The sequence below is a fragment of the Barbus barbus genome (assembly GCF_936440315.1).
Source record: "Barbus barbus genome assembly, chromosome: 45".
Lineage (NCBI taxonomy): Eukaryota > Metazoa > Chordata > Actinopteri > Cypriniformes > Cyprinidae > Barbus > Barbus barbus.
In genome coordinates, this window is record NC_136723.1 from 8,062,648 (window position 1) to 8,076,495 (window position 13,848).

A 13,848-nucleotide genomic window follows, 5' to 3' on the forward strand; every position below is an offset into this window, starting at 1 on the left:
TATCCTTAATAGTTTGAGCAATAAACACTGACTGAACATTCCTGTGATAGTTTTTACAGTGTTATTTTTTGGCTTTCAAAATTAAGACAGTTTGTTTTTGCATGAATGCATTTGCATACTTGAATTATTCAGCTGGAATATATAATAAAAAATATCCGAAGGTAAGGCGTTTACGGAAAAACTACACTTCCCATAATACCCTTCGCGGGTGTTATTTCCGGTCCTGCGCGGTTTCTGGAGCGGATTGGAACCCGGAGTCAGGATTCGCTAAATGTGTAGACGTTTGGAAACCAGGTAATGACTTCATGCTAAACTTGTGAGGCGTTTATATTCAAACGCATTGAGCGAAATGCCCAGTTGCTCTTCATTCACGGGTGCGGTAGCCATGAAAAGTGTTAGCGGAGGCAGTTTCTGGAGCTTTGCGCTTTCAAACGCTCTGCTCCAGATGAGCGCTGCGTCTCCAGTCCATCCGCCATGCCGATTGTTCTTTGTTACATTTGCATTGCTGAAAGAGAGCGAGCGCAGCCTGAGATCGGAGTTAAAACCCGGCTACAGTTTGAAATCGTCCCAAATCACGGATTCTGTCCGTATTGTACTCTTTCCCTGGCTGCTTACAGTCGGACTGCTCCCTGTTCCGCGTTGATAAAGAGCGTCATTTGTTATGATTGTTGATCTTGGGAGCATCAACAAAATCTGTTGTACTGTGTATTGGGCTCTGCTGACTGACAACAATGCAATGAACGCAAAGTTATAATGGGAAAGAACATTTAAATGTGTTTGCATTAAGATATTAAGGACGGGCAATTTTATTAAGTATAATAATGATATAATCTTTTTAATGCATACTAGGCTCGTGCATATTTTTAGCCCAGATATATAAAGTTATAATCAAAGACCGAGTTCATACCAAAAATGACTTACTTAAACCTTGTGTGGTGTCATTTTAATACCTCAGGTATTAAAGTGTCTTTCTTTCCTTAAAATTACATTTTAAAGTGTCTTTTGTTATGATGTATTTAAGTAACTTAGTAATTACTGAATGGTTACACAACCAGGTATTTTGTAACGTTGTGAGATATTAAATCCGAATATTTGTAGAAAATGGTTTCACTTTTTAAACAATTTTTCTGTTATTAGTCTGCATTATAGGCCTATACGTTTGAATATGTAATGTTTTTTACAGTAATGTCAGGAAATTGCTGTAGTAATCGACATTTAATGATTAATTAATAAATAATATTAAATGCTATTCTGTAATTTGCTAAAATTTCATAAGGACACCATGCCACAAATTAATGAAATTGTTACGCTAATGTACATATTTTATGCATCATCTCTAGGGTGTCAGAATGGCAGGGAAGACACCAGAGGAGTTTATTTGTAAGTATGCAACGATAACCTCGCATGTTTATGAATATGCATGCAACATTATTGTAACAGTGCAAAACTGTATCCTCATTGCCACTGTCAAGCTTTTTTGCGGTGTCCTTGTTTTATTAAAGAATGTGGCGTAATATGTGCATGTGACTGTTCTTCCTGCAGGGTGTGAGGACTGCGGGCAGTACCATGACTCTGAGTGTCCTGAGCTGGGGCCTGTCGTCACGGTGAAGGACTCGTTTGTTCTGAGTCGGGCACGGTGAGCGGACATGAGTGGCTTTTGGCCAGATACCCTCAGAAAGGGTCTTGGTACTCCTTGAGTGCACTGAGCGCAATTAGATAAACATATGTGCCAGAAATCCACTCTGTCTTGCATTTATTAGCAGTGTTTTATTATGACAAATACAGTACGTAAAGGCAGTTTTTAAAAAGTAATATTGTGAAATATTATTAACATTTAAAATAACTCATTTCTGTTTTAATATATTTCAAAATATAATTTATTCATATGAATTTAAAGCTTAATTTTCAGCAGCCATTACTCCAGTCTTCGGTGTCACATGACCCTTTAGAAATCATTCTAATATTCAAATTTGCTGATCAAATTACATTTCTCATTATTAAAAGTTGTGCTGCTTAATATTTTTGTGGGAACCATGAAACCTTTTTTTTTTTTTTTTTTTTATCAGGAAAAAAAAGGAAAAGAATAGTATTAATTTAGAATGTTTTTATAACATTATATAAGTTTTTAATGTCACTTTTGGTCAAATTAATGCTTCCTTGCTGAATAAAAGTTTTTTTTTTTTTTTTCATATTAGATGTATATAATATATTAACTTAATATTATATATGAACTTTTAATTTTAATATTATTTAATTTTAACATTATCATTGTCCATGTTCTAGGTCGTCTTTACCAGACAGCTTGGAGATCGGGTTGGCTGAGGAGGGCAAAGAAGGTGTGTTTGTGCTTAGTCGGCTGGTTAAGAGGACTCGATTTGGCCCGTTTGAGGCCAAGAGGGTTCTAAGCCTTCAAATTGAGGGGGCATTCCCTTTAAAGGTAAATAATAGACCGTCAATATACCACACCTATCCAAATGGGCCAATACTTAATGTTTTCTCTATTGTGTATCTTAGATATTTCAAAAGCACGGCTCGGTGGTTTGTTTTGATACATCCAATGAAGACGACTGTAACTGGATGATGTTGGTTCGGCCTGCAACAGACCACAAACACCAGAATCTGACGGCATACCAGCAAGATGATGAAGTTTACTTTAATACATCACAGGTGAATTGACACCACACTTCAGTCACTTCTGTGCCATTCATAGCACTATGATTATATAGTGAGGACGGTTACAGATAAATAATAAACAGTTTTGTTTATTATTGTGTGTTATTAAACTTCAAATTTACTTTGATTGTTCTCTCATTTGCGCCACCCCAGGATATTCTACCCGGAACAGAGCTCAGAGTCTGGTATGGAGCTTTTTATGCCAAAAAAATGGATCGGCCTATTCTTAGACCACTTGTACTTTCACCTCCACCAGGTATGTGTGCTTTAAAGTTTGTACAATGTGAAGTATAGCTCTGTTGGATGAAGTAATTCATTCTTTGCGTCTTCAGAAATGGTGTCCAACAAACCTGGAGTCCCTCCGGCAAAGGGGCCACCAACAGGGACCCTTCTTGTCCCGGACCAGCTGCTTTGCCAAACCCCCTTGCCTGCCACAGACCCACCTGTCCAGCTGGGTGCAGAGTCGTTATCCCAAAACAACACAGCCAACATTGCCCCCACCCCACCAGAGCCAACCAGAAAACAAGGGAGGGCACGACGAACAAAAACAAAGAAACCTGGACCATCTGATTCTAATCAAGGTGAGGTGGGAATTTTAGGGGTATGACTTACAAAGTAAGTTATTTAAGCACATTTCAGAAAAGTAACACTTGGAAAATTGTTTGAATGAGGTTTATTTTTGCACCTCCCATCTAGTAGAAGCCTCTGTTCCTGTGTCCGGTGAGCAGCCTCTCACTACTGTGGCTCCTGATGTTCCCCTGTCTGTGCTGGATATCCAAGAGGTGGTTGCCGGAGACGGCCCGCCACTCAAAACATCTTGGGTGACACGCTCCCTCATCTCCACTGGGAAGTAAGGACACCTTTTACAATTCCTTTATGTCATATCCTCTGTGTTTGTAAAGCACATATTCTACTGTTTAAAAGTTGGGGTTAGTTCCTTTTTTTAAAGAAATTCAGCAGGGATGCATTAAAATGACCAAAAGTGACAGCAAAGACATTTACAAATTTACAAAAGATTTCTATTTCAAATAAATGCTGTTCTTATGAACTTACTATTATTTAAAAAATCCTAAAAAAACAGTTTCCACAAATATATTAAGCAGCACAACTGTTTTCAACACTGATAATAAGAAATGTTTCTTGAGCGCCAAATCAGCATATCAGGATTTCTAAAGGATCACGTGACGCTGAAGACTGAAGTAATGATGCTTAAAGCTGCAGTCCGTACGTTTTGCCTCTTTGTCGCCATCTCTGTTTGAAAACCTGGAATTGCAGTTTTTGCACTTCCTTGCGTGAGTCGGCACGGCTCCAGCGCGGATTAATCTAATGTTTTGAGGAGTATGTGTGGCAGTCAGTCAGTCACCGCACCAGTGTGGATGTTTACTGTACTTCGCAATCACAGATTCTAGCCTACGTCTTGGAATATATGACCCAAATAAGAATTTTCACCATATATTGCCATTATGTACTTGCTCAAATATTGTTTTTGGGTCATTTTTAACCAAAAAAAGTTACGGACTGCAGCTTTAAATTTAACTTTGCATCACAGGAATAAGTTACATTTTAAAATATATTACAATAGAAAATAGTTTGTAATAATATTTCACAGTATTGATGTTTTTCTTGTATTTTTTATCAAATAAATGCAAAAAATAAATAAAAAAGCTTACTGCCCCCACGCTTTTGAACAATAGTGTAATTTAACTTTTTTCATTGATTGATTCTTTATTTTATTTGTCTGTTAGACCTGGTATGAGGAAGCGATCTCTGCGGCAGGGAGGTGATCATAAAAGAGTTTACCAGTGCTGCCTCTGCAGTAAGGTGTTTCAGAACAGCAGCAACCTCAACCGACACATCCGATCCCACGGTAACTCTCCCATCATCCTGAGAAATGACTTATCACACTCCTTTAGAGGTGCCATATGCTTAGTCATTTTGTGTCATATGCTTTATGGTTAATCTAAACTGTTTACCTCGTTTACAGGCGATAAATGTTTTAAGTGTGACGAGTGTGACAAGATGTTCAGTCGAAAGGAGAGTCTTAAACAGCATATATCATACAAACACAGCAAGAATGAGGTATGGCATATTTTTAACCAATAATGTATTATTTTCTGATTGAATAAAATAATGTATTTAAAGATGGCTAAATGCATTGATTTTACGTGAATCTGTTTATGTATTGTGGATTTGTATGTTTTTTTAGCCTGACGTAGAGTACAGATACAAATGTTCAACCTGTGAGAAATTCTTCCGAGTGGAAAATGCCTTAAGATTTCATAACTGCAGGACAGGTAAAGAAGAAGATTCATTTTAATAACATTCATTAAATCATTTTAGCATTGCACCGTTAATTGTTATTGCAAACTATTTATACATATTTGTGTGCAAATATTAAATAAACAAATAATAATTATTATTATTATGAAATGTAACATTACATTTTTGGATTTATTGCTCAATTGACTTTTTAGTGCTGCCGATTTAATTCACTGATTAAAAACAAATATGACTGTTTAATTAGAGTATTATGTAATTAATTAAATGAACAGTGCCTAATCATTTACAATTCAATCTTCGCGACTTGAGTTATAATACACACTTTAGAAATAGATTTATGTATAAATGCATAAAATATGTTTTTGACAGCATGCACAACATCTGTTTCATAGGTTCTCCTCTTTTTGCAGATGACAAAACGTTCCAGTGTGAAATATGCTCGAGGTTTTTCTCCACCAACAGTAATTTGTCCAAGCACAAAAAGAAACATGGAGAGAAACTCTACGCATGTGAAATCTGCAATAAGATGTTCTACCGCAAAGATGTCATGCAAGACCACCAGAGGCGGCATGTTGTTGGTAAATTTTTGAGATTGCTGCTTCAATTGTAACTCTTCAAATAAACCAAGTAAAGACTCCATGCATATCTATAAAGTATGTTTAAAAGTGAAAATTGGTAGGTAACATCTAAAGTTTATCTAATCAGTAAATAAGCACAACCATGGTTCTTGCACATCTGTTTCTAGGCCTCATTAACTTTCTTTGCCCTTCGCTTTAAGCAGAGATCATCAACCATTATGTCACTTCCTCTGTGTGTGCACTAATGGCTTCCACCACCCATTGCTTTTCCACAGGCCCGAAGAACATGAAACAAGAGGAGTTTGAAGCGAATGGGGAGGAGGGAAGCAAATACAGGAAGGAGCCTTCAGCGTGCCCCATTTGTGGAAAGGTGGCTTTCCTACATCAGTGACACCAAATATTTTGATATCAGTGAAACGGAATAAAAAAAAAAACTTTTTATTCAAGGTGTTTTCCTGTCGGAGTAACATGAACAAACACTTACTAACCCACGGGGACAAGAAATACACCTGTGAGATCTGTGGCCGCAAATTCTTTCGCGTGGATGTGCTGAGAGATCACATTCATGTTCACTTTAAGGTGAGGAATAGTGGCATGCTAAACAATTTCTTCTTTAGTTAAGTAATTGGTGAGTTGTCTGAATGACTAGTCGGCCTGAAGGAAATGTTGAATAAATAGGATCCACCATTGTCTATCAAAAGCATTTTTGTTAAGGGGCATTGAATGGAAATATAATTGGGGATTTATTTGCGATGTTGTACTTGAGTTCCAAAAGCATCTTTTTCAGGACATCGCCTTAATGGACGAGCAGGAGAGAGAAGACTTCATTAAGAAGATTGGCATCTCTATGGAGGAGAGTGATGATAGCTCTGATGAGGAAGATGAGAAGAACGATCCTGAACATCACAAATACAGCTGCAAGAAATGTCAGGTAAAGAGGAGACGCCACTGTCATTATTGATTAAATATTGGGACATCTTAAAATGTCCAGCCTTTTGACATTAATGTCTAATTTTTATTTTGCTTTGAAATTATTTCTTTATAAGTAACCATAATTTCATTAGTTGTTACAAATTAAATAAATATGTTTATTGCAAGAATTAAATGTAGATGAAAATATTGTGTATGTTTTGCTATTTATTCATTTTCATTTATATGCACCGCTATATAAACAATAGAAATGAACAGCCATATTTAACGACGTATGTTTCCACATTATACTACGGGGCCGTTGAATGCTTGAATCTGATTGGCTGACGAACGTTCTGAGGTGTGCAATTATTTTCAGGGAACGTAGTTCCAGGCAGCTTTCTTGACCGCATTACAGTTCCATATCACTTCGCATCGTTGTCAGCGCTGCCCTGACGATTTTATCAGTTAGCCTAGTGTAGCAACTTAAAGGCTACACATGACATTTCTCACTAGCGAGGTAATAACAGCGCTGCATCTTAAAGCAGACTTACAGTTTAGAGACGGTGCTTCAGAACACTGTTGAGGGACACACAGAGGTAGCCTAATTCATACAAGCTCTCTCTCTCTCTCTCTCTCTCTCTCTGTTTCTCTTTCTCTGTGTCTCTGTCTCTCTCGCTCTCTTTCTAATAACTTCATTATTAACTGCATTAGTCTGCTATCAACGGCTCAAGCCTCCATTGCCAGCTTTAAAATGACGTTTTGGAACTAGCAAAAGAGTCGTTGGATGAGATGCGGAAGAAATAATCCTACTCACAATAGCGATTTAAGTAGAAAAACCGGACTAATCCCTTGAAATATATAATCTGATCGATGTCTTGAGGTGTGGCAACCGTAGTATAAGCGGAATAATTGACTCCGGACCGTTGAATTATTAGAAAAATAATGCACACCCGAGGTGTAACGGCCACTCCGCTTCGCGTCGTGGCCGCATCACCACCTCGGGTGTGCATTATTTTTCTAATAATTCAACGGCCCGTCGTCAATTATTCCTTACTTATAATTTATGAAATGTGTATATGTATAAAACATATTATTGCATAAAAAACCATGTATAGGTTTCCATGAACATGCTTTTTAGTATTGCCACAAATTAATAGTTAAATCACTTCATTGAAATTCAAAAAACTTTTAATGGCTTAATAAAAAGAACATTCAAATTAGTGCAATTTTATATTCCTAGCAAAATCATTTATTTACATTTCATTTACATTCTCCCTTTCCCCCACTTTTTATCAACTTTCTCAGGTGACATTCGCCAAGGGTCGTGACTACTTGAAACACATAATGGACATGCATAGGGAAAAAGGTTACAACTGCACCATGTGTAACCGCCGTTTTGCTCTGAAGGCCACGTACAACGCTCACCTGGTCATCCACCGAGACCACCTGCCTGATCCTGCAGTGCAGAAGTAAGACACAGCTTTTAAACACAGATGGTAACCTTGTGAGGTTTCTTTTTGTAGCGGAGTTAACTTCCACTACTTTCTTCACAGATATATTCATCCGTGTGACATGTGTGGACGGATTTTTAACAGCATCGGCAACCTGGAGAGGCACAAAATCATCCACACAGGTGAGTCTAGTATTACCAATATATGACATTGTACAATGTAATTCATTTTATATACAAGGCTTAGTTCAAATGCTAAACCCGCTCGCCACCACAGGAGTGAAGAGCCATTGCTGTGATCAGTGTGGAAAGTCTTTCGCCAGGAAAGACATGCTAAAGGAACATCTGAGAGTCCATGACAACGTCAGAGACTTCCTGTGTGCAGAGTGTGGGAAAGGTACGGACACTTATCCCTCTTTATCCCATGAAACATAATAATGTGAGACGCTGTGGTTTAAGTTTAACCATAAATGATTCCAAAAGCAACACATTTATGGGAAGAGTACATATATTTGTCTGTGTTTTCCAGGCATGAAGACAAAACATGCTCTGCGGCATCATATGAAGCTGCACAAAGGAATTAAAGAATACGAATGCAAAGAGTGTAACCGCAAATTTGCCCAGAAAGTTAACATGCTGAAGCATTACAAAAGACACATGGGTGAGCAACATTCTAGATATGTACTGTAATGTTACATATGATATATACTGCAAAACAAGATTCAAAGTATAATTAGTGCTGTCAAACGATTAATCGCATCCAAAATAAAAGGTTTTGTTTACATAATATATGTGTATGTACTGTGTATATTTATTATAAATATGTGACCCTGGACCCCAAAACCAGTCTTAAGTCGCTGGGGTATATTTGTAGCAATAGCCAAAAATACATTGCATGGGTCAAAATTATTGATTTTTCTTTTATGCCAAAAATCATTAGGACATTAAGTAAAGATCATGTTCCATGAATATATTTTGTAAATTTTCTACTGTAAATATATCAAAACTTCATTTTTGATTAGTAATATGCATTGCTAAGAACTTCATTTGGACAACTTTAAAGGCGATTTTCTCAATATTTAGATTTTTTTGCACCCTCATATTCCAGATTTACAAATAGTTGTATCTCGGCCAAATATTGTCCTATCATAACAAACCATACATCAATGGAAAGCTTATTTATTCAGTTTTCAGATGATATATAAATCTCAATTTCGAAAAATGTACCCTTATGACTGGTTTCGTGGTCCAGGGTCACATATATAAATACACACACATGCATGTATATATTTAAGAAAAATATGCTGTTTATATATTAAATATATTTATATATGATATAAATTATGTGAATATAAATCTATACATGTAAATATTTTCAAAATATATGCTGTATGTGTATGCATTTATATATACACAATAAACACACATATATTATGTAAACAAAAACTTTTATTTTGGATGCGATTAATCGTTTGACAGCAATAATAATCATATATTCCTGCAGGCACAAAGGACTTCATGTGTGAACTGTGTGGGAAGACGTTTAGTGAGAGAAACACAATGGAGACGCACAAGCTTATTCATACAGGTACAATTTAATGAAATATTATAGAGTTTGGTTTAGTTTCAGAAAAACAGTCAGATTTTTACTCTCATCTGTTTCTCTTTTGCAGTTGGAAAGACGTTTTCTTGCGCCGTCTGTGACAAGAAGTATGTGACGCAGTATATGCTGCAGAAACACATGCAGTTGACCCATGAGAAGGTGGAGGCTCAGAGCTGCCACCTGTGTGGCACCAAAGTCTCTACACGCGCCTCCATGAACCGCCACATGCGCCGCAAGCACCCCGAGGTGAGACACTACCACACGCCTCGAAGGTTAATGACATTAGTGATAAAATAAAAAAAAATTAAGTTTTTTTTATATTGTCAATGATAATTAAGATGATAATGATGATTATTAAATTGTTTTAATTAAAATACTGGTATGTATGACGAGAAAAAAATGAATGACAAGATATTAACAATGCACTTACAGTGACATAGAGGAAGAAAAATGTAGAAAATGTGACGTTTGTAAGTCACTTCAGATAAAACATCTGCTAAATGTAAAACATTTGCATCAAATAATTCAACCATAGTTCATGTATTTTGTATTGATAAATCTTGTTATACATTTAAAACATTTTATACATTCTTTTGTCAATTCTACACATTTAAATTAAATAAACTATAGATTTTTTAAAATGTAAATTTTGAAAATATCTGTCTATACGTTTTCTTCAAATAAATAATGTATTTGTTGAATAAATGACATGCTGTCTTAGTGAGTAAAATAAAACTGTCTGTCTTTACTGTCACTTTTGATCAATTTAATGCATCTTTGCTGAATAAAAGTATTTGTTTATCTTACTTACCCCAAACTTTTGTATGTTAGTCTATCACAGCGTCCACAAAAATATCAAGCAGCAAAAAAATGTGCAAATATAAAATAGTAATAATATTTCACAATATTATTATTTTTACTGTATTTTACTGTAAATTACATACTATTTTAGTCAGTAAAATAGACTAAAATAAAACTAGTGCTTTCAAACGATTAATTGCATCCAAAATAAATGTTTTTGTTTACATAATATATGTGTGTGTACTGTGGATATTTATTATGTATATATAAACACATACAGTATATATTTTGAAAATATTTGTTTTATTTTTATTATATATAAATATATTTAATCTATAAACATAACATATTTTTATTTTATATATATATACATGCATGTGTGTGTATTTATATATACATAATAAATATACAGAGTACACACACATATATTATGTAAACAAAAACTTTTATTTTGGATGCAATTAATCATTTGACAGCACTATATAAATAAAACGAATGAATTCAAAAATAAAATGAAAGATTATGAAATGACAAAATACTCACTGAATTTAAAGGATGTTTTCATTTCACTTTGTCATATCTCATATTTTTAACGTTTTTGTGCTTATGGAAACCTAAGATGTCTAAGTTTCATGTGATCTCAGCAGATTGTGACAGTACGATTGGGTGACTTTGATCTTCAGGAACCCTCAACAGTCGACGCCTCCACCATCAGTATTTCACAGGTTTGTCTTTTAGTAGCCTGTATTGTGTGATGATAGACAGAGAATGAAAATTAAAGGAGGATAGTGTTGCATGAGAGACATTTGAATGTGTTTTTTCATGATTTGGATTCTCGCTGTTGTTCAGTCCTCTCTGACTCTGGAGAAAGGCTCTCTCACTCCAGAAAAAGTCTCCAGGAACTCCAATCCCTCCAAGAAGAGGGCAAAACACCTGCCTCATGAGTCTGAGCTGTCTGATTCAGACGAGTACGCTGACTTCAACAGCAAAACCCCTGAGTTCTCCACCACTGTGGGAGATGAAACCAACTCTGCTGTGCAGAGCATTCAGCAGGTTTGTTTTATCAGAAATTATTTCCAAGCATTTTGCATGATGTCAACATGAAGTAAAAATCAACCCTGTTTATTTTGTTAATGCCCATTGCTGATCTTACAATTTTCACAATTCAATTAAAATTCTATATTATGTGTCTAAATAAGTTCATATTTTAGTTAACTAGTTAAGAGTTTATTATTTTTTATTTTTTATTATTATTTTGTCTAAACAAATAAAAAATTAAACCCTAAAATCCATTTTTTAAATGCTACAAGTGAATTTGGTATCATAACGTAATGTACAGTATAAAAATGTGTTAATTTTAAGATTGGCTGAAGATTACATTTAACAGTGTTATTAAATTAATTTAATTTTATACATTTAAAAATGAACACTATTCACTTCCATAATGCACATCCCTGGTCATATTAAGCATGATCCTTTTCACAATTCAATTACCGTTATGAAAATTCTGATGATAAACAGATAATTATTTTCATGTAATGGCTGAAACTGATGATTGGCAGAAAATAAAATTCTATTTTCCCAAATAATTTAAAAATTAAATCAGTTAAGTTAATTTAGGCATCATAACTTAATAATATACAGTAAAAAATGGATATTCATTTTGAGATTTACTAAAGATTACATTTAACAGTGTTATTAAACTAACATTTAATTGAGTTAATACATAAATCTCTAATATCGGCCAATGTATGTAGCCTAGACCAAATCAATTCCTGAGGGATAAAATCTTTTTTTCAATGGTCAAATATTTTGTTTCACTTTGTTTAAAGCAAACTAGGTTGTGAAATCCAATCCATGACTTTTAATCCAACTTTGATTTTAAGTGTTGTTTCATTCGATTATATAGAATAATCTTCTCTGTCCAATGTACACACACAGGTGGTAGTGCTGGCTGACCCCAGCGCCCCTCCAGCCCCCTCCAGCTCGGTCAGTTTGACCAACATCACCATGACCCCCATCACCACACCCGCTCCTGCACAGTTCAGCAACCTGCAGCCCGTCGCTGTCGGCCACCTCGCTCCAAGCGATCGCCCCCTCACCCTGGACAGCTCCATCCTCACGGTGACATTTGATGCTGTCAGCGGTTCGGCGATGCTCCACAACCGGCTGGCCGATCTCCAGTCAGAGGCGGTGGGATCCACGGGGGCCACCGCTACACAAGCGGTTGCACATTTCATCAACCTCACTACCTTCGTCAACCCGATCTCCCACCAGCTGGAGCAGCCCGCTCTAACCTGGAGGCCCGTCGCACCGACCAACGGATCTCATGCGACCACCATAGATGAAACCCAGACAGACTCTCAGGCCCCCCCAGAACAGCCACAACCACTGCCAGAACAAAGGCATCAGATTCAGCCGCAGGTCACAGGACCTTCCCAACAACAGCCCGCTGCAGCACCACAGATGTTCAGCTACTGAGAAATTAGGTATACAATATCATTTATAGCTACGGTCCAATTTTGGAAGTTGGTTAAGAATTAGGACCAATATGATGGAAGGTTTTGTTACTTATTGAGCACTTCTCTTTGTTGAAAGTCTGACTGGGACAATAAGGGCAGCGCAAGTATTTTGTTAATTTATTAAAAATCACTGGACAATTTCAACAAATTATTAAGATCCTGGAGGTGATTATCTTCTCTTTTTCTTTTAAAATGAATGCATGAAATGTCTGATTATGATTTAAGAAGAAGTGGGGAACTTATTAAATAATAACTCAGATTATATTTGTTGTATGATGTCATGCTGTAGCACCTGTGGATTGATGATGTCAAAAAGAATGAATTGATATAAATGTAATACATGGATAGATTGTATTGTAAGTGCTAATTGAAAATATTTTCTATTTTTTTGTTTCCTTTTTAAAAAAATGGATTGTCCTTCTAATAAATGCATGGACTCTGAAGTTTTATCTTTGTGTTGAACTTGTATTAATGGATAGACTATAAATTAAATACACTTCATATATATATGAAGAGTTTATTTGCGAAAACAGATCACTTTTTTTCCCCCAAAAATCATGATTTTTATTATGTCATCATGTTTTTATTGTGTTAGTGTTTTTGAGTTATGATTACTTAATCAAAATAACCCAACTGCAGTTTGATTGAGATTAATTGGACTGCACAATGAAAAACTTAACAAAATGAAAATTGTTAAAAACTGAGTTGTCTGCTTTTGTAAATGAACTCTGCATATATGAACCCACCCCCAAACAAACCAAAAATATTGGAAATGCCAATAATTGCGATATAAAATTCATATAAATCAATACTATGAAATTTAAATAGTATTCCTGATGAATAAAATTAATTTTATTCCCCAATATTTGATTTCAATCTGAAATCACAGGGGAATTTTTTTTTTTAAATGCAATCTCATGTACTTTAAAACTAACAAATCTTTGAATTTGTTGTGAATAATATTTTATATATTATTTATCTATATGTCTGCATTTGACAGAAATAGAACTGTATAACACAACACCTGAA

General features: G+C 35.5%; 1 protein-coding gene across 3 annotated transcripts; it reads left to right on the plus strand.

Annotated features, from left to right (window-relative positions):
- The first annotated feature begins 219 nt into the window (after nt 1–219).
- LOC306864051 (PR domain zinc finger protein 15-like) lies at nt 220–13,268 on the plus strand. 3 transcript variants are annotated; one of them, XM_079407751.1, is made up of 24 exons: nt 220–294; nt 1,341–1,380; nt 1,543–1,636; nt 2,284–2,437; nt 2,515–2,667; nt 2,827–2,929; nt 3,006–3,254; nt 3,373–3,523; nt 4,419–4,540; nt 4,658–4,752; nt 4,880–4,967; nt 5,364–5,531; nt 5,807–5,901; nt 5,979–6,110; nt 6,319–6,462; nt 7,749–7,912; nt 7,997–8,076; nt 8,171–8,290; nt 8,423–8,554; nt 9,398–9,481; nt 9,567–9,742; nt 10,945–11,022; nt 11,147–11,350; nt 12,239–13,268. In XM_079407751.1, exons 2-24 carry the CDS (start codon nt 1,350–1,352, stop codon nt 12,776–12,778), a joined length of 3,357 nt encoding a protein of 1,118 aa, XP_079263877.1. In that variant the 5' UTR covers nt 220–294; nt 1,341–1,349; the 3' UTR covers nt 12,779–13,268. The 3 variants fall into 3 exon arrangements, with proteins under 3 accessions (XP_079263877.1, XP_079263876.1, XP_079263875.1); XM_079407750.1 differs by having other exon boundaries at nt 224–294; nt 3,370–3,523; XM_079407749.1 differs by having other exon boundaries at nt 224–294; nt 3,370–3,523; nt 10,942–11,022; nt 12,239–13,267.
- Nucleotides 13,269–13,848: the final 580 nt, after the last annotated feature.

Coding starts and splice junctions, on each gene's coding strand:
- LOC306864051 (XM_079407749.1), top strand. CDS start 1,350: ATGGCAGGGAAGACACCAGAGGAGTTTATTT. Junction 8,077..8,170: donor GCACAAAATCATCCACACAG/GTGAGTCTAGTA, acceptor TCGCCACCACAG/GAGTGAAGAGCCATTGCTGT. Junction 8,555..9,397: donor GCATTACAAAAGACACATGG/GTGAGCAACATT, acceptor ATATTCCTGCAG/GCACAAAGGACTTCATGTGT.